This window comes from Paramacrobiotus metropolitanus, unplaced genomic scaffold (assembly GCF_019649055.1).
Source record: "Paramacrobiotus metropolitanus isolate TYO unplaced genomic scaffold, Prichtersi_v1.0 Parri_scaffold0000043, whole genome shotgun sequence".
In the NCBI taxonomy this organism is placed as follows: domain Eukaryota; kingdom Metazoa; phylum Tardigrada; class Eutardigrada; order Parachela; family Macrobiotidae; genus Paramacrobiotus; species Paramacrobiotus metropolitanus.
In genome coordinates, this window is record NW_026570263.1 from 981,220 (window position 1) to 1,005,286 (window position 24,067).

At 50.3% G+C, this 24,067-nt stretch overlaps 4 protein-coding genes across 4 annotated transcripts; 2 read left to right on the plus strand and 2 right to left on the minus strand.

The window, feature by feature from the left end:
* Positions 1-874: 874 nt before the first annotated feature.
* LOC129590971 (uncharacterized) lies at positions 875-1,999 on the plus strand. The gene has a single exon (XM_055486438.1). It carries the CDS (start codon positions 1,041-1,043, stop codon positions 1,803-1,805), a length of 765 nt encoding a protein of 254 aa, XP_055342413.1. The 5' UTR covers positions 875-1,040; the 3' UTR covers positions 1,806-1,999.
* On the minus strand, positions 1,942-16,781 carry LOC129590970 (limbic system-associated membrane protein-like). The gene is made up of 9 exons (XM_055486437.1): positions 16,298-16,781; positions 4,976-5,362; positions 4,796-4,917; positions 4,577-4,733; positions 4,346-4,518; positions 4,125-4,284; positions 3,746-3,867; positions 3,425-3,680; positions 1,942-2,623 (listed from the first exon to the last, which is right to left on the minus strand). Exons 1-9 carry the CDS (start codon positions 16,353-16,355, stop codon positions 2,517-2,519), a joined length of 1,542 nt encoding a protein of 513 aa, XP_055342412.1. The 5' UTR covers positions 16,356-16,781; the 3' UTR covers positions 1,942-2,516.
* Positions 16,782-17,846: 1,065 nt separating this feature from the next.
* On the minus strand, positions 17,847-21,852 carry LOC129590945 (GDH/6PGL endoplasmic bifunctional protein-like). Its single transcript, XM_055486403.1, has 2 exons — positions 21,042-21,852; positions 17,847-18,972 (listed from the first exon to the last, which is right to left on the minus strand). The coding sequence occupies exons 1-2, from the start codon at positions 21,628-21,630 to the stop codon at positions 18,206-18,208; spliced, it is 1,356 nt and encodes a 451-aa protein (XP_055342378.1). The 5' UTR covers positions 21,631-21,852; the 3' UTR covers positions 17,847-18,205.
* Positions 21,853-22,139: 287 nt separating this feature from the next.
* Positions 22,140-23,545, plus strand: LOC129590927 (uncharacterized). Its single transcript, XM_055486374.1, has 2 exons — positions 22,140-22,510; positions 22,597-23,545. The coding sequence occupies exon 2, from the start codon at positions 22,601-22,603 to the stop codon at positions 23,543-23,545; it is 945 nt and encodes a 314-aa protein (XP_055342349.1). The 5' UTR covers positions 22,140-22,510; positions 22,597-22,600.
* Positions 23,546-24,067: the final 522 nt, after the last annotated feature.

A 24,067-nucleotide genomic window follows, 5' to 3' on the forward strand; every position in this document is an offset into this window, starting at 1 on the left:
GACCTTTAGTACTTACTCACAGTACGTGACACGAGCGGCTGGCCCGAATGATCTGCTGAACGGTCGGATTGCCTACATAATTACTACAGCAGTGTGGAAGAGGGCCCCGCCTGCCACGACGTGCAACAAATATATATACTTATGACATGCAGAATTCTTTTGATTCCTCTACAGCATAATTAAGGAAAACAGCTGTCATCATGCACTGCGCAATACTGTACCTGTGGCAGTTTCAGCGGTACCTGCGTTTGTCAGCTGTGCTGTAATTTGTATACATCGGGACCATCGGCAGTCGGTCTGCGGCTGCACGGGAATGCATTCATTAATTATAGTTAAGGCGTAGCAGCGGTATAACACAGACTTGTTAATTGATATTCATCCATGCATCCAGTCCACCTCGATATTCAGCAACATGTCATATGTACGGATATAGTGCGCGTGGCCGCGTGCAGTCCTGCCAATTCCGGCTCATGTAACGCTGCACAATGCGCTGAATCCAATTAGCGCCGGTGACAATGAATATTGGCGGCCGTGCCAAATTGCGCCAGGAAGAACGCAGTGGCAGCTGACAGTACTCACAATAGTACGCGTAGCACGTTCCTTCCGAATGCGCGTGACTGACGTGGACGGGCTGAACGAGCTGTCGCTATGAGCGTTATCACTGCTTACAGTTGCGGGAGCAGCCAAGTTTCTGCCAGTCCACAAACACAAAGACACACTTCCACCCAACAACTCCGACTATCAATTAATTCGGTCAATATATGTATGCCACTCGGCTTTTGTTTTCACCAGGCCGGTTACGTAACCGCCCGCACCCCGATGTATTTCCAGAAAAATCGCGCTCATTCTCACCGACTGTCTATTTAAACGCGCGCACACTGCAAAATAATACCGGTAAAATACTCGTATACAAACGGACAAGGTGTGTGCTGCGCGAACGCATTTGCCGTTGACACCGTCGTCCGCCCTCGTTTCTCGCGCCGCTCCTTCACGAGTCGTCGTGCGCTTAATTCGCGGAAATATTGTATTAGTGGATTTGAATGACCATGTGGACGGCCGTGACCTTGGTGACCTTTGCCCTGGCGCCGCTGTCGGTGGTGTCGCAGACGACCACCCTGGTCAGCGAGCCCCGGGACGTCTCGGCGGGCTTCAACGGGATCGCCGTGGACGGCCCGTTCCTCATCAACGTGGAGCTGACCGACGGGCCCGAGTCGCTCGTCTTAAAAGGCGACCCGGCCTTCGTGGCGGCCGTCAAGACGCCGGTGGAGAACGGGACCCTCAAGATCCGCCTGTACAAGTGGCAGCCCAAGAAGGGCGCCGCGCCCCTGCAGGTCAGCATCACCGCGCGCTCCTTGATCAACCTGATCGCCGCCGGCTCGGCGCAGGTGGCGTCGCGCAGCGTCCTGAAGGCGCAGACCATGCGGGTGGTGGTCAGCGGGGCGGCGCAGGTCGTGGCCAACTACGAGTGCGCCAACCTGGTGGTGGTGGCCAGCCAGAGCGGGAGTATGATCGGCGCGGTGAGCACCAAGAACCTCAACGCCGTCCTGGACAACTTCGCCTCGGCGTCCATCTCCGGGACGTCGGACAACTCCAATATTGTGGCCAGCGGGTCGGCCGTCTTCCACGGGTTCGACCTGTTGAGCGCGACGGTCAGCGCCACGGCCAACGGCGCCGGCCGCATCGAGGTGGCGGCCACGCAGCAGATCAAGGCCGTCGCCGCCGACGACGGGGTGGTGCGCACCAAGGGCACCGACGACGTCGTCAAGGACACCACCGACAACGGCTCCGTCGAGCCCAGCGCCTAACTGACCTTTCACTTCCGGTCCTAATCCTTTACGCGTCTGTCTCTTCTACCTTTCCTATTTTGTATACATATGCAGTATATTACTGAACAGTGACCTTTGACTACAACTTACGTAACGACATAGAGAATGCTGGGTGTTGTGGCGTTGTTTTATTGAGTGTATCACAAAACGGAATTAAATGCTATTCAATTCAATTCAATTCAATTCAATCTGCCTGTAAAATGAATAAGATTCTCAACTGGACATGTACATGAACAGACACGGCACGTGCACCACTTAAGGACAACAACAAAAAATTATTAATCAACCAATCATCACGTGTGCAACACAAGCGAAGAGCGTAGTCGTGTAGCTCAACTGAAGATCAGCGGTGCAGGCGCAGAGCAGACGAGCGAAGCGAAGCGAGGCGGAAACAGAAGCGGATCAGCGCAGCGATGAGCAGGGCGCGCAGACGATGCAGATTCAGAAGAGAGAAACAGAAGAGGCGGCGTCCCGGGCGGTTGCCGTAGTGACAGCCGGCGCGGGCAACTCAACAAAATTAACGTCTCTGGCCAGTGCAGTCCAGTCCCGTCCCATCCGTTGCAGTGTGCCATTCCCCGTAGAATTTATAATTTCCCCCACCCAACAAAACGAAACGGTCATCTTTGGTTCAGTCGTAGTCTCGTTCAGCGCCGATGTCCGGCGCTGTTCCGTTGCTGCCCGGTGCGGCGGTTAGGCGAGCCTGGCGGGCCAGTGCGTGGCGGCGTGGGCCAGCAGCCAGCACAAGAGCACGTTCGACAGCAGCAGCAGGTTGCTCCGGCAGAATATCATCGACGACCCTACACATGCAACCATTACGTCCAAGTTGTCCAACTGTATGTACAGATACAAATACAATAAAAATGTTTAATTAAGCCGAAGCCAGCTGAAATCTAAGCTAGGTAAAAACGTAAAATTATGTACATGTACTTTACATGTAGCCGATGTACATACAACTATGTATCCGAGTATCATAATTGTACTGTGCCATAAATAACCGACAAATTAATGTTAATGTACAAAGCAGCAAAACAGATGCCGATAAAAAGATGTATTTTTAGTGGTGTTTGACACTTCGCATACATAATTAGTTATAATTACGACTGAAAGAAACAACCAAAATCTTCATCATTAAAAAAAATTTCTTATAAAATAAAATCTGATTTATATTTTTCGATAAAAAGATCAGAATTATGAAGCATAGTAAAAACGTTAAGTTACGCTTATAATAGACAAGCTAAAGTAAATGTGAAACCAATATAGAGCCGATGCCTGTTGGAGATAGTCAAATAAAAGTGCCAAATTAAAAGTATACAAAAAACTTTAAAGTACTCGCAAAACTGCATTGTCAGCCAATGCCGGTTGACGTATGATCTGAATAAAACATAAATGTTTATTTTATAAGTTAAACAAAAAAAGTAAATTAGATGGAAAAATACAAATTTTGAATGCAAAACGCAAAACATTACAGTAAAATTTAGAGAACTACAACAAATTACAGTAAATGTACTGCCGATGCCGGTTAATAACGTATCGGTAAAACAATAATAAATCGCCCGTAGCGGCAGTTGAGCGTTTAGTGAGCCGACATGTCGACCTACCGGTGGGTCCGCCCTGCAGGCCGCTGGCGGCGGACTTGGTGGGGTCCTCCATGGAGAAGCGGTGCATGTCGGTGTCGCGGCTCCAGCCGTAGTCGTTCTGCGCGGCCATCTTGATGGTGTAGTTGGCCAGCGGACGCAGGTTCTTGATGATGTAGACGCGCTCGTACACCTTCACGCCGTTCTCCGTCTCCACGACGTCCTTCTCGTCGCCGGCCAGCAGCTCCTCCTTCGCGTCGCCCTCGTGCGTCTCGTTAATCTGTCATGCAGACCAAACAGTCTTTAATTAAGTAGTCCATGTTAGTGTCAATGTTAAGCGGCCACCTCGCGGTAAATGATGCGGTACTGCTTCACCGGACTGATGGACTTGACGCGCATCTTCACGCCGTACACCTGCGGCTCCTTGTGCCTCTCCGCCGGGTGTACCTTCTCGGGGTGGGCGTGGGCTGTATATGTAAAGGTCATCAAGTATTAACGTCATCAGTTATCAAAATTACTAAATATTTAGATAAATTATTAATATAATTATAAACAATTATTTAAAATAAACATAAATCTTATTAGGTATACCGTACCTTTACATATATTTAATAATTAAATATTTTAATTTAAATCTAAAAACTAGATTCAATTCCAAATAATAAAATCCAATTTATTTTTGTTAATTCAGTTAATTATCAGCAGCACTCCTGACTCAACTGACCGGAGAGTTCGAGTTTGTGCTCGGCGGCGCCCTTGTCGTTGCGGATGGCGCACTCGTACTTCTTGAGGTCGGTCTCCTCGACGTTGCGCACGGTGAGCGTGGTGGTGATGGTGGAGCCCTGGGCGTCCGTCTGGATGGCGTGCCGCTCGTCCGCCCCCACCTGCAACATCATCAACATATTACTCTCCTTATCAATCTGCGACCCTGGCCGCGTTACGCACCTCCACTTTGCTGAAGCCGTCGGCGCTGGCGGCGTCATCCACGGCCTTGTCCATGCGGTACCAGTTGGCCTGCACCTCGCCGGGCGGGTACGCCGAGAAGACGCACTGCAGACTGGCGTCGCCGCCCACTTTCGTTAAGAACAAGCTCTTGGTCTCGCTCACTTCCGGCGGGACTGCAACCACACCGGAAACGGTAAGAACGAGCGTTAAAGAAGGCGGAAGTGAACGTACAGGTGACGACGATCTTGACGCTGCTGGACACGGCCTCGCCGACCCCGTTGTCGGCCACGCAGTGGTACTCGCCGGCGTCCGCGCGGCTCAACTGCTCCACCGTGATGTTGCGCATCCCGGCAAAGTCCGGCAGCTCGCGGCTGTTCCCCAGTTCGTCCTGCAACCGCAAGTGACGTTTTACCTAGTTAACCAGCGCCGACGTCGGGCGGCGGGACCCACCTTGAGCTTCCAGGTGACGCTGGGCTCCGGCTCGCCGGTGGTGATGCAGGAGACGGAGAAGGAGTCGCCCTTGGGGATCTCCGTGCTGTCCTGCAGCGGCTGCACGTCCACCGTCGGCGGGTCTATAATCAAACTGATCAGACCAAGTATAAATATTACAACCGGAAGTAGAAGGCTTACAGGTGACGGTGACGGTGTGCGTGATGTTGACGGCGTTCTCCTGCTCCACGAGGCACGTGTACTGGCCCTTGTCGTCCGTCCGCGCCTTGCTGATCACCAGGTTGTAGTTGCGGCCCTTGACCTCGATCTTGAGATGCCCGGAGCGGCTAAAGATGCGGGGACCGTTGCTGAGGGCCTTGGCGCCCTTCCGCCACACCACCACGCCGCTGTCCACGTTCTCCACCTCGCACGGCAGCTCCAGCCGGTCGCCCACCTTGACGTTCAGCAGCTGGCCCTGCGTGGCGATGGTCGCCGGCGGCAGCGCCGCCTCGCTGGTCTCTTCCGAGCTGGGCGTGTCCGCGCCCTCGGGCGCCGGGTTCGCGGCGGGGATCTCCTCGCACATCACAGCTGCAATGCACAACGTCATCAACTTTATATATGCGATCGATACATGCGTTGTCATCCGATGCGCGAAACAAAGCGGCGATAAATATAATATTACAAGACAGTGCAGTGTACAGAAGCGTACATGTTGGTCATGGGTAAACTGACCCGGCCTGAATGCGCGGGCCAGAGAGCGGCAGAAGTGACTCTCCAGCGCAAACAATCTCTCCCGGCCGAGACCACCCAGAAAGGAAGACAGTGTACATGGGAATTAAGTAGGACAAACAGTCATTGACCAGCGTGCCGATACTGTATCAGACAAGCCAAGACGCGCGTATATATGCAACTCTACGTGAAACCTGCGCCACTGTAACCAACGATCGTCGCAAAAACAGACGTTGACCGCTGTCCAAAAGCGCCTTTTTATGTAAGTACACTTAGATGGCTGTGAGCGTTTAGCGGCGATTAGTTATGCGGCGCTAATGAGTGCCGCGGGAGCGACAAACAAGGGAATGACCGATGCTTCCCTGATTGAATCATGCCGCCCATTAGCGTTAGCATTAGCCGGCCGCATCCAACGCCCGACTCTTCCTTTTCCCTTTCGCCACATTGCTGTTTCATTCACCTGCACATAAGCTAACCACCCGTGGTGGTCTCAAGCAAAGATCACCGAACGCAGGTCAGCCAAAGAAACCTTCAAGTTGCCTGACTCGTGATTAAAAGATTTGAATTAATATCGATCGAGGGGCGATGATTGCGCACCACGGGCGCAAAGCGGGATGAGCAGCGGCCGAAGCCCGTTCGCTGCTGTTGCTGCTGGCCGGCGGATGATGATGCGCCGCGCAGGATGAGAGGACAATTTAGCGGCGTCCCGTGGCGCGCCGGCGCAATCAGCTGCAGCCCGTCCTGACCGGCATCGCTCCGCATTTACATGGCCACTGCCGGGTCAAAAACCTCATCAACTCCCGCCCGAAAACGGCCCCGCTCCCCCAACGCCGCTTGGCAACGCAATTAACTATTAGGTCAGCCAGGATTTAATTACACGCTAACGATGACGCTTTACGCGCGCCATTTACTGCCAGGTTGCGCATCGCGCGCAGTTATTCCCAGCGCCGATCAGCGTGAGAAAAGTCAATCCATTAGCACAACAATATTTATGCAAGGGGAGAATATTATGCAGAGGCCGCATTATGCATGCCGGCCAGTGATCCCTGTTTCGCCCGGGAAGTGGACAATACGGGCAGCATAACAGCGCGTCTAGACAGCTGAATGGACTGCGTTTGGCCCGGCTGCACAGGGACGACAGGAGCACGGATTATCCCGCATCTGACTGACACCAGGCCAGCGACGCCACTGCTCCTGTCACTCCGGCCCGATCCCATCGCGATGCGGGATTGTGCGCAGTCGTTCGTGCGTGCTGCCTGCTATTCCCCTCTCCCTTCTTCCCAGCATAAACATCCCAACTTCATTAAAAAGGCATTAAAATGATTTACACTAGCGCTGCTCTTGCTTTTTTCGCCGATTATGGGCAATAAAGCCTTATACGTAATTACTGCCGTTAGGATTAATTAAGGGATGGTCAATACGCCGGGCGAGAGGGGAGATGAGGGCCGCGCTGTGCGGCTGATTGACAGTATCCGGTGTGAGTGTTGATGATGAGATAAAACGGTAATATCAATGATATGCAAATTTGTGCACACTGCGCTTCTCTAGGAAAATGAAACCGCCTCGAGCGGAGAGCGAGCGATCTCGCTCAAGGCGGATTAGCCAGCGGAATGACCGGTTGGTCATTCCGCTGGCCGGCCGATTCTGGCATGACGGAAGGGCCGATATGATCTGATATGATGCGATATGATAGCGTCGTGTTTGCGGATTATCCCTAATCCCGGCCTTAATCCGCGCAATACGCTTGGCTGTGCTTGGCCGTATTAATATGACACTGTTATTGCCGGCGTGTTTGCATTGTGTCATGGCTTTGACTTGTGCAGCAAAAGCAGCATAAATATTTTCCTTTCTGGTTACATCAGTAGGCGGTTGTATTATTGCGATCGCTGTCTTGTATGGCGATACAAAAAGATACATATGACGTGGAAAAGTAAGCCAAGACCGGGCATCTGAGGACGTTCAACGCAAGCGGATATAGCGGACAACTGAGGACGCACTCAGTTGACCGGTGGCGGATATAACGGATATAGCGGACACCTGAGGACACGCGCGCTTCTCTGTCTGTCTCAGTTGTGAATGCAGGCAGCCCGCAGTGAATGAGTGATGCATCCTGCTGCTGCGCTGCCCAGTGTCCAGCAGCTCACCTCACACCACCTCTACGCTATCCGTGTTGACAGCCATCCACTAATATTATCCTTTTCGTATTTGACTAAAAGCGTAAAACTATGCAGGAACACGGTGTATTTGTTGACAGAATGCAGCGATGATTGTTTTGGGGGGCCGCACACACGGGCAGCGCCCGCAGGCTGGCAGCCACCTGGGGCGCTGGATGGAATTTCACTTGTAAGCTAAGCTCGCGCTTTGTCCGCCAGCACTCTTTTGTTATGGCGATTTTCTCTGGTTACATTTAGTGCTATTGCGCAGGCCGGGCGTAATTGCGGCGGATTGATTGATAGCGACGGGCCTGTGCCGCATGCAGTAGGGCTTCCTTAGACTAGCTTTCCCCGGCCCCTTCTGCCGCTCTTTCACCAACAATAACATCCAATATTCCTCTCCATTCAACCACTGACTAAAGCAATATCGCTTCCTCGCTTTCCCATTCACTCCATTCTCCACTGCATTCTTAAGAAAGCGACAATCACGTTTATATATTTCAGCATTTTTTCCTCCCCTGGGAATACGCAACGAGCGTTGATAATACTAGGCATGCCCGGCTAATTCCGGGCGCACGTGCAATTTCGGGATGAAATCGCGGTGTTTGTTGTGCATTAAAGATTGGTTGGGGCGGAAAAGGGACACAACGAACAGAATAACCTGCGTCGTAATCCGCTGGAGCACTGCACGGTTTATCTGAAGAAGAGGTCTATTTCGAGCGGCAGGAGTAATCTGCTCGGCTGGTCGCCGTCGACCTGACCCACTTTACCTAGCTTGGCAGGGATCCCTTACGCAACTGCCTGTCAACAGCGACCACAACAGACCCGCAGTCGTCACCGCGTTCCCATCATCCGCCGCAATGTTATAATTATATATAATATCTTCACGAGTCATAAACGATCACGCTGCTGTTTACAAGCAGCCCGAGCCGGCGTTTCTGCTTTTCCTCAACGTCACGCAATGTGTTTATGGCGAAGTTAAAATTTGAAAAAAATTATTTTAAAACATACGTTTGATAGTGCTTAAATATTAAGGAAAAAAATATTAAAAATATATTAAATACGCCGGCACAGTGAGAGGTTATTAAACGATGCATTGCGTGAAGAATCGCGGTGATTATTTGGTGAAAGGGAGTGTTGACGTGAAGGGATCTCTTACGTACTGTAGATATGTGTATGTGAGAGCGATATCGGTCAAGTGGCCGGAGACGGCTATTTGATAGCCTTTGATGAGCATGATAGGCCCATACACCACAAATAATTCAAAGCAATACAAGCGGGCCAAGAATGAAAGAATGCCAGGGCCACTTCTTCCGCTACACTGTCCACACTGTACAGTGTATATACACTGGTGGGAGACGGTCAGTTCTCAAAAGCAACGGTCAATAAATAACAAGTCACCCATTCCGGCCAACCGATCGGCCACGGTTGCCTGCCTCGGCAAACTTGCTCCAGTATTAATAATGCAGGTATTGCCAACAAGGAATCCAGTTCTGTCCACACCAATACGAGTTTTAATGCCATCTTCAATGAAAATAATATTGTTTGCTTGCAAATGTACCAGTTTCATGTGAACTTGAAACCATTTTTAATGGACATTTTTTCACAAGACATTTTTAAAAACGCAGGACCTGGATTTTTACATAGTGAAAATAATATTTATTTTTATATGTATCCATTTTTTATATACGTCTGTCAATTTTTTGCTGAAAACGGATAAATTGATATGTGTACTGAGTGCGGTCAGCGAACTCGGTTGGAAAGAGAGGCGCACTTACACAGTGACACCTATGTCAATAAAGCGGCACCTAATCGACCGGGATTTCTTCCCGGTTGCAGCAAGGACAGCGCGTCGTTAGCGGGATTGCGGCGGTGGCGGCGGAGCAGGGCGCCGGGAGACGCGTGGGTCAGCGCCGGCCGTAAAACGGACGCCAGGGACCGCGGCTGACCGCTCTGTCCCGCGGATGGCGCTCCCTCGACGCTCGTCCTACTTATCCATCCCCAACGCTATCCTACCGCTTCCCCAATTAATTCCTCAACACACTCGTACTGAACTATTGAACAAGTCACCATACAATTACAAACGATCCGCAAAAATTTTATGTATGTAATTTATTTCTGATTTATCTACATATGTAACAAATATATATGTAGTATTATTTTTATTATCAATATATATGTAACATTATTTTTATTAGTTGATTTTGCTAATTCTTTACGGATTTATTCTTATATAATTTATTTTATATTGAAGCCCCTTAAGCAGACGCTCTTGAAATTCAATGAGAAAGAAAGAAAATTCACGGAAAAGCAGCAATTTCCCACGGAGAAGCCTTCATGGGAGAACGCTAACGAGAAGGATGGGAGCTAGCTAGGCGCCCTTGACGCCGGGTGCAAAGGTCAACGCTGACCTTGTGATTCCCATTGGGAAGACGGCCAAGGTGCACTTGATGCGCACACGGTACAATGGCGATAATTAATGGCCGCGTGAAACGCTGATAAATGGGCATACTTGAGCACGCTGCGCTTTAAATATCTCATTCACGCTTTGCTAAGGTTAACGTTAACACTGCCAAGACGCATTCCACCGGCGCACAAATGCATGACGTCAAACAGACACCCAGCTGGCGCAAATATTTCCATCCCAAATGGACTGTGCCCGAAACGAATCGAAGGCCCTTTCAGCCGACAAACACAGACAGGAAGCGCGAGAAGACATTAGGCGATTAGCCGTTCAACAACTTTTAAAATTAATGCATTTGCACGCATATTTAAACAGCAAAGGAAAGGCGCATCTTCTCCACTGCCAGTCAATACCGGCACGGAGCAGCCGGCGTGGGCGGATGGCGCTGCGCTAATGGGCCGCGCTGGCCGCCGCTGCGGGCGGAAATGGCCGCTCTTCCCCCGTCACCATGCCGCGGAACACTTCCGCTGCAGGCTGCCACAATGACTCATTTCCCGCTTAATTATGCCGTACTGCAGTCGAACTCCTGCTGGCTTTATTTTAAAAACAGTCGGCTATCGACTAAACGTAAAAATGTGGGACAAACATCGTAGTATACGCCGGCGACATAATTGTGATTTTGTGGACGATGCGGTTGTAAAACTGGGGATTGGGGAAGGAGGGAAAGCCCGAGCGGGCGTTATTGGCAATCAGACTGTTTATGGACAGCACGGGCAAATTGCCGGGCAGCCATAAAAGTCAGCGCTGCGCTGAGCTGTGCCGGTCCACTGCCAGCGCAATCGCAGCCAGACGCTGGCTACATGTTACAACCGCTCCCGGACCAATTGGCCCAGTTTACACTGGAGATAGATGCGTTATTTATTTACGCGCCAGGACCGCGCTGGCCAGCGGGCACTAACGCTGCGATTGCCGGCATCAAGTGCCGATTTCTACCGGCCTGTTTTAGGCAACGAGTGTGTCCGATGCGCAGCGATTCTATCCTTTTAAAAAATATATATCATTAATGGTCAAAAGCAGACAGCCAGATAGACTTGTCACTCGGCGTCTGGCCTCTTCCAAACTAAACTGTCACGACTGCCAATTATATCACACCAAAATACACCATCGACACACATCTTCAGCGCTTTTTATAGCCGGCACCCATTATTTTCCACCCCGAAATAACACAGCTGTAAGGGGAAGGATTTTTGTTATAGAAGTCAATCATTAACCGATTGATTGCCGGCTTTTAAAAGCGGGCATTTTGAATGTGCGCCCAGCTGGACACAGCTGGGTCAGGACAGCGGGCAGCTGCGGTGTGGGCCACGTCACTCGGCGGGCGTTAATTGCGTCGGGGCTTAATTGGCTAACCAGCAGCAGGTTGTCCCTTTAGTACCCGTTAGATGCCCACATGTAGCCGTGTACGGCATCTACAGCATCCCGTCAAATTAAATCCCGCAGCTGCCTGCGTGGATGAGCAAGCGATCCGGCTTGACCGGACGCGGTTGTGTGCCGGCATAAATCCCGCCGTTTACTCTGCTCTTCACGCTCACAATGCGCCCTTAATTCCCGCCACGCAGATGCAGGGAAAACGCCGTGTATAGCACTGGATATCCGAGCTGGCACCTGCGTGCACCCATCCGCCGCACGTTCCTCCCCATTTAAACTTGACCGTTAACGTTTATGACACCAAACACGCCGTCTCATTTGTTGTCAAAACACTGCAGTTCCATCAACTTTCATGTGACCGCGTTATCGAAGATTGATTTCTGATTTATTTACGGGACTGTATTTGTTTGGCTGGTTTTGGAAGTTTGCAGTTATGTCCTGACAGAAGACGCAACCACTGTCTTGAAGGTCAGCCGGCGTTTACGGTATTAAGCGCGGCAACAAAGTGGATTGTCATTTGTACAAAGTGTGCCTGTCTGGCGCGTTCCCAGCGGATATCTGTTCGTCGTCCGGGCGCTTCATTACAATTCCATCAGAGAAAAAAGCCCATTTAGCCTTGACAAGCTGGCGTTATCCAGCCGCCGCCAAGGCCAGTCCAGCCCGGGAGCGCTTGGATATCCCGGCTGCAACTGCAACTGCATCCCCGATCCTCCCATCTTCCCCTCATCTGCACGCTGATTCTGACACATCCCACGCTGCACTACTATTGCTAAATGTAAATGCAGCCGGAGCCATCCAACCGGCAGAAAAAAATCCCAATAAAACAGACAACCGATCGATCGAGCGTCGATGGGCCGCACTCGCACCTTCCTTCGCCAGTTACGCTACTCGTACCGGAAAATTAAACACACGAAAAAAATGCAATTTGCAGGAATAACAGCGTGGCGTTGTGGTATCTGATATGGAGTGTGTATGGCCATGTGTGGTCGCTACAGATATACATAATCATAATATAAATAAATAGACGCAGGAGAATGCAGGCTGTTGACACAGCGGAGTGGATACTGGAGTGGCAGAATAGCGTGACGCGGTATTGGCTATCTGTCCATGCATATGCATAATATTATGCGCTGCGAGTCTGTCTTGCCTCTTCAATCGGCTTTACATACACGTCTGTCTGCCGCTCAGTCCCGGCTTTAAATACGGTAGCCAGCGAGACACAGCGACAGACCGCTGTCCACACAATGGCCGGACAAAGCCTGAATGGCCGATGGCTGTTTACCCAACCGGTCATATAACCGCAATCGACACACACACAGCTGATGCGCGCAATCCATACAGCGCATTTTTCCACGCAGAATTCTCAGCGATTTGCAGCATTCCTCACGGATGCCATTATAATGGCCTCACGTGGGTCTGCGCCCTTATCACCGCCATTAACCAGCGCTTTTTTCCACTTTTACCCATTCCCGGCATTCTTGGCGCGCGTGAGCTTGAGTATAAATGTTATTTAGGGAAATTTACGGTTTGATGTGGCATCTCCATAAAATTGACTAAACGATTATGCGAGTGGCGATGCGCACAGCTGTTGGCTGTTGACGCTGCGGCGCAGCGGACCGCATCGGAGCCGGTCGCACTGGCAACCGCTGTCCAGTGGCGATCGGATCGGCCAGCCGGAAAGAATTAGAGCTGCAGCATTTTGCGCTGCATTGCCCGGCGACTGTAGCGTAGCGTTTAATTTGCAGCGCAGGGAAATTGCACGAAGGCGGGTAATGGATGGGGGCTCGGTTTGGGCTGGGGCCTCCCGCACGCCGGCTATCATAACAATACGCTCAACTGACCGGCCACAAAAGGCAGCCCTCATTATCATGCACGATGCTGTCCCTTTCGTCTCTCTCAAATGAGCATTGTTGTTGACACAACGCTAATGCTCCGACCAACTGTCCTGCCAATCAATTTCCCATAACACTGTCCGTCCCCGCACTCACTCGCTCACTGCGCTCCCCGCCCATTGAAAACGGGAACGCATGTTAATTAATAATCACAAACGGACCTAAGACACTCCTGCTTAATTAATACTTATTATTCTGTTTTCCCCGCTCCTCAGTTCTCACCCGCGCCGATCGAGTGGGTATTTTGTCAGGTCTCAACGGGAAAATCGATCGAAAAATTGTTTCTTCTGACTGACTGCGCCGTGTTCAACGGTTCATCAGGGCGATTGGTAGTGACGGGCGTGGAGATGATTATTTTGGCTGCAGTACGAGTCAATCTGCCGGAGCAAATATTTGTCCAAATTGGAAAATAATCAGCGCGGAGTTGGGAGCGGAAACAACAGAACACTCATGAGCAGCAGCTATGCTAATGCTAATGCACGCCGAGATGCAATACATATATAACCGGCATTTTAATATGCAGCTGACCAGTGCATACATATATACGCTCGTCGGGTCAGATAAGGTCGGCCCCTATCTGATCGAATCCGGCTCATGATCAGCATTCGGCGGACGCTGGCCAAGTGAGCAGTCAGGATAATTATGCAATCTCCGTCAAGTGTCCATCCGACGGCCAGCAGGCGCCGATACAAGCCAACGACTAATAACATGCAGCTAATCTCTGCGCCTTTACGCAACGCCAGCTCCCTTCTTCGTGATGGCAACAGCAGCGGACATTCACTCGCTCACTCAGCGCCGTTATGTCCATCGGCAAACATGCGCAGCAACGCAAACAGTGGAGATTTGCTTGGGTATACATGTGTAATTATGGAAATGTCTGCACACCTACGATACACAACCACAGCCGGAATGACAGCTGTTCTCTCCCTAAATATACACACATCACTGACATCATTCCTCCGCTTTTAAAATAGACACAAATTTATACACTGACAAATGAATCATTGTTTTTATTTTTATACTGAAAATTACAGTGAGAATTTACCGTAAAAGATGTTACAGATTAAAGACTAGTATTTTAATCCCAATAGAATTTTGCTACATGGGCAAAAATTAATTTTAGAAAAAACGCTTCTCTCAGCTGTTGTGGCTGTCTGCGCGCTGAAGAGCGGCCTGATGATGTGCCAATAATTAGACGAGTGTCTGGTGGAAAACGTCGGCATATTTGCTGGATGATGTTGTGATTTATTGGGCCGGTGATCGCGCGCCGTTTCCCAGCAGACGAGGCTATTAAGTCCCGTGATTTGTGATGGCTACGGCGCGGTATGTAGCATGTATCGCCCGAATCCCAATGTTCTGTATCGCCTAATCCGTCAAGTGGCCCGCGCTCTTCCTGCCGCAGCGTGGCCGGATGAAAACGGGCGCACACTTGCTGACTTCCGCTGTCGTCAGCGAACCCGGCTGACTAACACCGCATCACCGCGCGTTGTACTCATCGCCCGGATAATCACAACAAATTCCCCACCACCGCGCGCATTCAGCGCTGCAGTGAACGAAACAGTGAAACAACGCTGCGCCATCGATCCGTGCCGGGCAGCCGCTGACTTCCGGTCCCCCGATCATACTTACTCATCTCCCCAACTGCCTACTATATCGGTATATTGTACAAAACACACAACGCACCCGCTACAAAACAATATACATCGGCGTTATATATAAACACGCTGACTGAGTAATGTGTATGCGCCGTATAGATGCAACGGGAACACATCCATCAATAGACGCCACGGGTGGGATACATCATACATGCAAGCGAATCATCCAGCAGCTGCACACTACACTATATACGAACGCAATCAGTGTGTGTTTGCCAGCAAGGGACCACGTAAAGTGCGGGGAACTGCTTGGCTATTCACTATTCACATCGCAGCTCTTACAGATCGAACGGCGCTCTGTAAAGGTTTATTGACGGGCCGGCGTGCGGTTTATACAGGCCATAAAAAATAAACAATAATTGCCACACACTGCGCCCCGCGCTTACAACCTCACTGAACTTACAACTCCAGCCAAGAGTGCGCCGATATCGTGTTGGCTACAGTTTGTAGCGAATTACCGGTCAACGGAACTGGCCGGTCCTCTCTCTTTCATACGACGACCGGCGTTAACACACCGCCCGTCGCTCCATACAACAAAAAACCCAACCGATCCGGGAAAATCGAAATTTACAAATATTGGGACACATCCACTGTCACATTCCGCGGCCCCCGCACCGACACACAGGCTAATTAAATTTCAATTAGACGGCCGAGATAATTGTATCCGATGCGGCTGTCGCATCTCTCACACGTATCCTAAGAATAATTTCTCATCTCGTGTTCTGTCGCAGCCTGACGCAGATGTTTATGCCGATCAAGTGTGATCTGTACACCGAAATTAATTACACAGCCGGCGTTCCTTTGCGCCGCGCTATCTCCGGCGAATTTTCCCATTACAGTGTCAAGAGTGAGCGGCTGATAATATTACGAGGGTTATTAAATAAACGACAACACCGATGCGTACACCTCTATTTATCCAACCAAGCGGAAAGTGTATTTGCATAAACAGCAGTTAGGGACGACAATTACACGACAAAGCAGGCAATTCAAGCGATGAATTCGTCCCTTTGTTGCGGCATTATCCAGGCCAGTCGGCCTTAACTACACGCTGATTTTTTGCACTGAAGCGGCACGGTGAGAAAATGAGAAAAACGGCGCTGACGAGGACGTGAAGCAGTCAAAGAACAAAACCAGATGGACTGTCACTGCACACTGCACTGGCATTAACAGTTAACATGAACGGCGCCCGGTAGCCGGATTAATAATTAAGCCGGCTAATTGCTGGTTAATTACACGGCCGCACTTCAAGAGTCAAGGCTTACCTTGCGTTAGTAGCAGGCCCAGCAGGACACCGGCGCTAATCGCACTCACACCGGCCATCCTCGATCGTCGATCGCAGCGGAGAAATAAAAAGAGGGAAATAGTGGTGAAGACTCTGTCGACACAGCACCGGGAATGGTTAAGATCCTGCACCAACAATGCGCTTCTTCACTGGGCCGATGGATAAAAAACCCGCACAGACGATACAATGATAATCGATCGCGAATTGTTATGCGGCGCGACGGGCGCCCACAGTTTGACTAAATAATATTATATATATTCCCACAACGGCTTATCCTACGTGCAATCAGACAACATTTTTTGATGGAATTAACGTTCACCGCACAGCCAAAAATATCTCCTCGCGATGCAAATCAGAAAAACAAATGCTTACGCGGACAAAAACTACCTTGATGATGGAGATGGATGGAGCAGGGTTTTTTCGATCCAGCAGAATTGAGAACATGGAATGAGTGAACGGCTCACTCACTCGCTGCTTCTGCCTTGTAGCGAGGGAATAACACCATTTACATACAGTGCACAGCTTCAGCGCGCAGTTCGACCAATCGGCCGACTCAAGGGGCGGGGTTGCTGTGCAGTCGCTGTGTAAAAGAGAAGCATGGGAAAACTGGAAGCCGGCTGCCTTCATAGTTCATACACAGGCGCTCTTTCCGCTTCATTCAAACGATCGGGAAGGGACAAAAGAAAACCGATGCAGTGTGCCCGCCCACTGAGAGGACCAATCGGCGTTCGCCCTGCGTAACCGCACTCTCGGGTGGTTTCGCTGGTGACAGAATGCAAAGTTATGAGCCATTCTGTACTCTGGAATGCGCAACCTGGTTTGCTTGATTATTCCGCGGAAATGATTTATGCCTCATTTGTAACGTAATATTATTTGTATCTACCAGTTTTTTGGATATATAAATATTGGAGATTGGTTGTTAAGAGTGGCTGCCGGCATCTGGTGGAAAGCGGGCTGTTATTGAGCCGGCGGGCGAATAGAAAGCGAGTGCAATATAAAGGGTTAGGAGGAGCGTTGGGGATCTGCGCAGGTGGCATGTACTGGGTGGCTGGCAGGCATCCATAATGGAGTAGCGCCGACTGAATGGCTGGGGTGTGTGACCCACTTAGCCAGCCAGTTGCGTAAGGTTTTTTGACAGCGCGCGCTCTCCAGTCTCCAGCGCCTAATTGCCTGCCTATTAAGCCTTAGCCCACGGGCCGCGAGCCGTCGTCCCCCATTCACGTTCATCTGACATTCTTCGCTAATCTCTACACTGCTCCTCAATTGGCGCACGTTTGTTGAGGATGCCGGAATGATTTATGCCCGACTGATCAGCTGTGCTGCTTGACAACACGCCGCGTCCGCCGCGCACTGGGAGGCCCACTTTTTTCCGTGTGTGTATCACTTACGAAGTGGCGCAGCCGGTGCGGACGGGATGAGCCACAACGTTCGGCATTTGTTGGCCAACCGAGCGGGATGGATGGTGGAGAGTGAGGAGAAAAGGGAAAAGTGTGTCAGATGATACAGCGCAGTGCAGAGCAACCCGGGTGAATTGCATTTAATTGCGGAAAAATGATCGATCGGCCGGCATTGGCCGACTTCGGCGGACATTAAGACGCCCATTCAGCGTTTTCCGCCCGGCTGTTAGCGGGCCAAATGGCACCCATGCAGCTCGCGCTGCGCCGCTCATTCAACAATCAAAATGCTCAATTTCCTCCCATTTTCAAGACGGCTTCACAAAAACGCCATCAAGCAGCCGATCAAAATCACAGCATTGTGCTGACACCAATAAAACCATTTAAAATAAAATAAAAATCAATATATAAAAAATATGATCTGAAAGGCAATAAAAAATCTATTAAATGTAAAAATATATGCTCTAAATTTCTAAAAACAGATAAGCCATGACTTAACCACCGGAAGGCGTTTGTGCACCGGTCCAGGGATCCCAGAGACGCCAGGAGTGGAGGATAAACTCAAACTGCACCGCCGCGCTCCACTGCCGGCCGCAGACATCCCGAATCACCGCTTCGTAGGCGTTGCGGAACCCGCTTCCCAGCGGACACACCCAGTAGTCCGTCTCCTCCTCCAGCCGCACCCGCACCCGTCCCGCCTCTCCCAGCGGACACAGCACCGTTCCCAATTCCCCGCGGTACATCACCGCCGGGTAATTCACGCCCTCCAACGCGCCGGCGGTGACAAACAGCACCTCCCCGACGTCCAGAATAATCCGTGCCATGGAGATTTTGCGGGCGAGTTTCTTCCCGGCACTGACCACGATGCGGACGCCGTCCCAGGGGGCCAGGGTCATCTCCGCCTGGATGAAGGTGGCGGTGGGGGAGCGGTAGTCCGGGCGGCGGTGGTGGGCGGCCGCTTCCTGGATGTAGGTGCTGTACTGCTCCGTGTGCAGGCGGGTCACCGCCAGCTGGGAGAGGATGGCGGGTTTGGAGGGGAAGCGGCCGGATTCGATGAGGAGGTCGGTGAGGATCTCCATGAGATGGTTCTGCACCACGTCGCGGATGACGCCCACCTCCTCGAAGAAGGCCAGACGCTGTGCGACGTCCTCCGTCTCGTTCATCACCACGTCGAGGCGCTGCAGGTGGGGTGGTTGGAGGAGGGGGCGTAGATGCGGGTTAAGGTGGAAGAAATGCGGGATGGCCAGCACGGCTTCTTTGGCTGTGAAAAAATGTGTGGGATATAGTCAACCGCCCTCGTCCGCGGCTTACCGTACGATCGTACTGCCACGCACACCAAATAAATTCACTGAATTTAAATCCAAACAATTCAAATAAATATTTCTAAATATTCAACAAAAATTGTAAAACATCCTATATAATCAATTAAAATTAAATATTTTTTATTTGCCTGAAAAATCAATAATTGCCAGGTTCGCTGTTGAATAATCGGCGCTGTAACAAGAAAAAAAATCCGAAATTAAATAATCCTTTATAATAAAAGATTAAGAGGGGGCGTGACCAGTGTGTCTGTCAAATCCCACAGAATCGCAGAGTGGATCAATATTCAACATTTACGGATCATTCGATAGCGCTGATTTCGTAGATGAGCCTGAAACTTTCGGATTTCAAAAAACAAACATCGTTTGAGAGAAAACTGTAAAAAACCCTATCATACAAAGTCTACGGAACCCCAACACAACCAATCAGCGAAGACTTAAAGTAACTGCCTTGCTGCAGAGCTTGCGCGGGTTATATCGTGAAACAAAATTCGAAAAATTTTGTTTGTTTTGATGTATTTGGTCTGCAATGGCTTTAAGAAACATTATATTAACAGCGGTGGGTTTAAGGATAATAAAAATTTAGGCACAAGAAAGATTTAAGTTATTTTGACAACCGAACGCACAAACGACCCAGGGAACTTAGGGAAGTGTCCCAAGTGAGAGCTGCATGCGTCGCGAATCTTGCTGGCAGCCTGGCAGTACCAATTATCAAGTAGCTGCGGGATGACGGTGGCTGCTTGATACTTAGGTAAAAGGCAGTGTTTTGCGGTAGTTTTAACTTAATCATTTCTCTGTTGACACTGTTTCTTTAGTTTCGTATTAATAGAAGCTTTATTATACCGATGAAAGACGGTATTTTTAAAATTAGTAATGAAAAACGGATATTTACAGAAGGCGAAACGGAGCTGCTGCGCGAGCGGAGCTCGCTAAGCAGGAGGAGCAGCAATCAAGTGAGACATCGTTTGGCAGTTTTTTCTTACAGTTTATCAGCCAGCTCTGCAAGACTGCAACAATTGAACCTTTTATAGTTAGTTAAGTATTAAGTAGTTAGTTGATGTGGGATTGCCACTTGCCGCTGGAAAAAAATCACTTACCGTAATAATCGAATTTGCACCCCTGGGGTGCAAAAGTTCAAACGTCCTGGAGTAGGGGGTCTTATTTCGGGGAGGAGGCGTTATTTCTGGGGGTGGTACTATTTTTCAAACAGTATTTTTCAGAAGGGGACGTTTATTTTTCAAACAACTGCGCATTCTGTTCCATTGAAATTGAACGCAGTAGATACCGGTGTTTGCAGTTTCAGAACCTTACGAGCAGCATTCTGAAGCATAGCACCAAATTATTTTTGTGACCGTTTACTGTTTATTAATTACATCATAGCAGTTATTATGAAGCAATTGGCCTTATATCTATCATTTCGTGGCGCTTAACATTTAATAACACCCCCATGGGAGGCAAATTCGGGGAGGAGCTATTTTTCAAACGGGTTATGGGAGGGGGCTTACTTATTACGGAGAGTGCCTTATTATGCGGGGAGGTGCAAATTCGATAATTACGGTAATTCGGTAATAACTTAGTTTTTGTCAGCGAAGTTAACTGTATTAGCAAATGCGGTAATTTTTATTTTAACTGCATTTATCATCAGGCAGCAGTCGATTTCCTCTGCGCACTTTGCGCGGTGTCAGCCATACTACCGTAGAAGTACAGGTAATTTACCAGTACACTTGCAAGTTGCAACACATAATCGAATTTAAAATATAGAATTTGTAATTACGAGTATGATCCGTATTCTTCCTATTAGTACAGTATCTCAATCATAATTTGAGTCTTAGCAGCCTGTATATAACGTAAATTATTTGTAGCTGATTTGTTCCGCGCAGTTTGCGCGGGGTCTACTAGTTAAATAATAATACAATATTCCTGACAGCACGCTTCTCGCGTTGTCAAAGCCTATTTATTTGTAAATGTGCCCGACAAAAAATGCAGAATGAAAGCGCAATGTAGGGCGTACCTTTGTAGTGATCGACCAGGTAGAAGGCATCGCGCTGGACGAACATGTGCAGAACAGAGAAGAGCTGCAGCGCCGTGGCGTGATCCAGCCCGAACGGCTTCTCCAGCACGATCCGCACGCCCGCCCCGCAGTGGCGCGCAATTAGCCGCACCGTCTCGGCGTAGGCCGCGGGGGGAATGGACAGGTAGAAGATGCGGCGGGTGCCCTTATCCGGACTGGCGCAGAAGCGGGCGTAATCGTCGTCATCCTTCAGACGCAGCACCACGGCTTTTTCCAGCAGCTCCTTCCCCTTCTGCAGTTTCACGTGCAGGTGATCATGCAGCTCGTGAGGCTCCTGGCGACTGGCCAGGTACAGCGTGAAGGGGGCAGGGAAGGTGGGGAGGAAGTGGTGCAGCGCGGGGAGCACGTAGCGCAGGGAGAGATCACCTGTTGCGCCCAGCAGGATGAAGTCGATGGATTCTTCATCGAGTGCGTTCTTGGATGGCTCAGGATCAGGTTGGGCGCGGAGGTACAGGCCGAGGAGGATGCAGGATGCGGCGACGGTGAGGCTGATGAGCAGCAGGGATGCATCCTTGGCTTCCAGACGCATGGGAGCGCCGGATTGCTCTGCAGTCTGCAGCTTGTATAGGACCTCGAGGGATTACGATAACGGCAAGGTAGGGATTATCCTCCAACTGTCAGCTGCGCCGCCTGTGCGAGAGAATATGATTACAGTCTTATGAGCGAATTATTTTCCAATGGAGTATAAAGTATGGAATATAGTGGAGTTTTTATCAATTTTAACCAAATGGATATCATGATGTTGTCATCATCGTTTTATCAGCAGAAATGAAATGTTCGACTGGACGGTGTCGCGTCGGTGTATAGGGCGTCCGCCTCGTGAGGCTGTGATGCTTGTCAGCAACTTCAAACACCATCGACAACTGACAGGCGGCAAAAATCTGTCCATCTTGCAACCGGTCCGGCCGCCCTGGTTGATTCTGCATTAATTTTCTATGATAAAAGTTGGACAAAAAAGGACGTCAATAAAGGGAATCAGCCAGGTCGGGAAAGGCTACCGTGTACGGTGTACAGTAGTTGCCAGTTGGTGCCAAAATGCGGCGCAAGCCACTTCTGAGCCTGTTACGATCGGAAGGATATAAGGAGTCGTGCGCAACCTTCGCAAGAAGGCAGCTACTTTAGCGGCTCGTTTGAGCGGTCTGCGCTCTTTGCTTTGAAGTTTGCCGTACTTTAGTGTATGCAAAGCGGTAGTGACCCGGTAGTCTGTCTGGTCTCCAGTACAGCACTTTCTTTCCGCAACCGGGCGGTGTAGTTTCCAAAAAACCTGTTCTCTTCTAGTCGCTTATTGTTAGTCATCTTTCATTCGTTCCAGATTATCGCTGTCTTTTTCTTGCTTTTCGAACCGGCACTATTGCATCCTTATTCCTTACTCCTGATTTGATTTAGCCACCTACTTATACCCTTTTCTCGTGAGTGAGCAATCAGTTGCACGGCCGACTTTGTTGCAGCTTCCACGTTATACCTTGTAACCGTTAGTCGTGCATCTCCTTTGCAGCAGCATGAGCGCATCATCCCGGTTCTTTCGCGAGTTGTGGTCGGGTGCGCGGGAAATCAACTACGGGAACACCGTGCTGGTGCTGCGCGACGACGGTCCATGGTGGTTGGGATACGTTCAGGATGTCCGGGGACAGGACTTACTGGTGGACTTCGATGCCAGCGCAGTGCCGGCCCAATGGATCCACACCAGTCGACCCTGGCCGCACCACTGCCTGCCGGACGATGTCCTACACCCGTATGTCGAGTGCCGCCTGCAGGTGGCGCTGCGGGAGCACCACGATGGACCGATGGTCTTCCGTCCCGCCACGGTCGTTGCGGCATGGCATGACCAGCTGTTGGGGGTGCGCCTGGACGAGAAGCAGCCAGCGGACTGCTTCTTCGTGCACCGGTTCCAGTTTGTCGAGCGCTTGCCAGTGCCGGGCGACGGGGAGAGTTTCTTTACGCGCACCGATGGGTTGATGTACATTAAACACGTCATCCGCTTCCCCGCCGCGCAACAGCTGCGCCACGTCGACCGCCTCCCGGTCTTCGTGGACCGGACCTGCCAGTTCCGCCTGGCGGAAGGGGATTCTTTGAACAGACTGATGGGCAAAACGATTTCCGGTCCTGGATCCGCGTGTTTCTACCTCGTCGGACCGCGTCTCAAGATGGAAGAAGAGCGGAACGCGGAGTTCGGGGTGCACGTGGAGTGCCGCGTGTTCCTGCGCGCGGGAAGCGACACGGTGACCTTTGTGTGTCTGGAGGTACACAATGAGGCCGCCGGGCGCCGGATGTCCTGGAATGAGGAGGCTCTCCAGAGCGCCTGCTACGACTGTCTTCGCCGGGAGTCAGCCGCTGTCTTCTTCGCTTTTCCATCGGCGTTGCAATGCGGTCAGTGCCTGCAACTATATACAGTGGTGCAAGTGGATGATCACATTGATTTAATTATTAAGCAAACTACGCTGTAGTAGCGTGTCCAGTTTATACTCGTATATAGGGGGAAAAATGTGTCTAGCCGAACCAATCCCTTGTACTTCTGATGTAAGCCAGCTGGTGGTTTACGTTGTGGCTTGACAGTGTTTTATGTAAAGCGCTGCCATTAAGATTGCAGGTACTGATAACAGGTAAGCAGCACTCGTACAACTGCAGGTAAACAGGCTAAAACTGTGTTATAGCCCGGACCTGCCTGGTGCAGCTAATACCACATGTACCGTCAATGCCGCACAGCCTTAATAGCGGCGCTGTACATAAAACGCTGTGCAGCCACAACGTAAACCACCAGCTGGCTTACATCAGAAGTACAAGGGATTGGTTCGGCTAGACACATTTTTCCCCTTATATACAATATATGTTGCTAATGCCTAATGTGCTTAAACCAACTTACAGTATATCATTTTTATGCGCTTTGATTTGTTGCACTAACACGTTAGAATTTAATTGCACTTTATAAGGAATAACAATTTACCGAGTGTATATTCAGTCTCTCGTAT

Coding starts and splice junctions, on each gene's coding strand:
- LOC129590927 (XM_055486374.1), top strand. CDS start 22,601: ATGAGCGCATCATCCCGGTTCTTTCGCGAGTTGTGGTCGGGTGCGCGG.
- LOC129590945 (XM_055486403.1), bottom strand. CDS start 21,630: ATGCGTCTGGAAGCCAAGGATGCATCCCTGCTGCTCATCAGCCTCACC. Junction 18,973..21,041: donor CCTGGTCGATCACTACAAAG/GTACGCCCTACA, acceptor ATTTTTTCACAG/CCAAAGAAGCCGTGCTGGCC.
- LOC129590970 (XM_055486437.1), bottom strand. CDS start 16,355: ATGGCCGGTGTGAGTGCGATTAGCGCCGGTGTCCTGCTGGGCCTGCTA. Junction 4,918..4,975: donor GCACACCGTCACCGTCACCT/GTAAGCCTTCTA, acceptor GTTTGATTATAG/ACCCGCCGACGGTGGACGTG. Junction 4,734..4,795: donor GCGTCACCTGGAAGCTCAAG/GTGGGTCCCGCC, acceptor TTGCGGTTGCAG/GACGAACTGGGGAACAGCCG.
- LOC129590971 (XM_055486438.1), top strand. CDS start 1,041: ATGACCATGTGGACGGCCGTGACCTTGGTGACCTTTGCCCTGGCGCCG.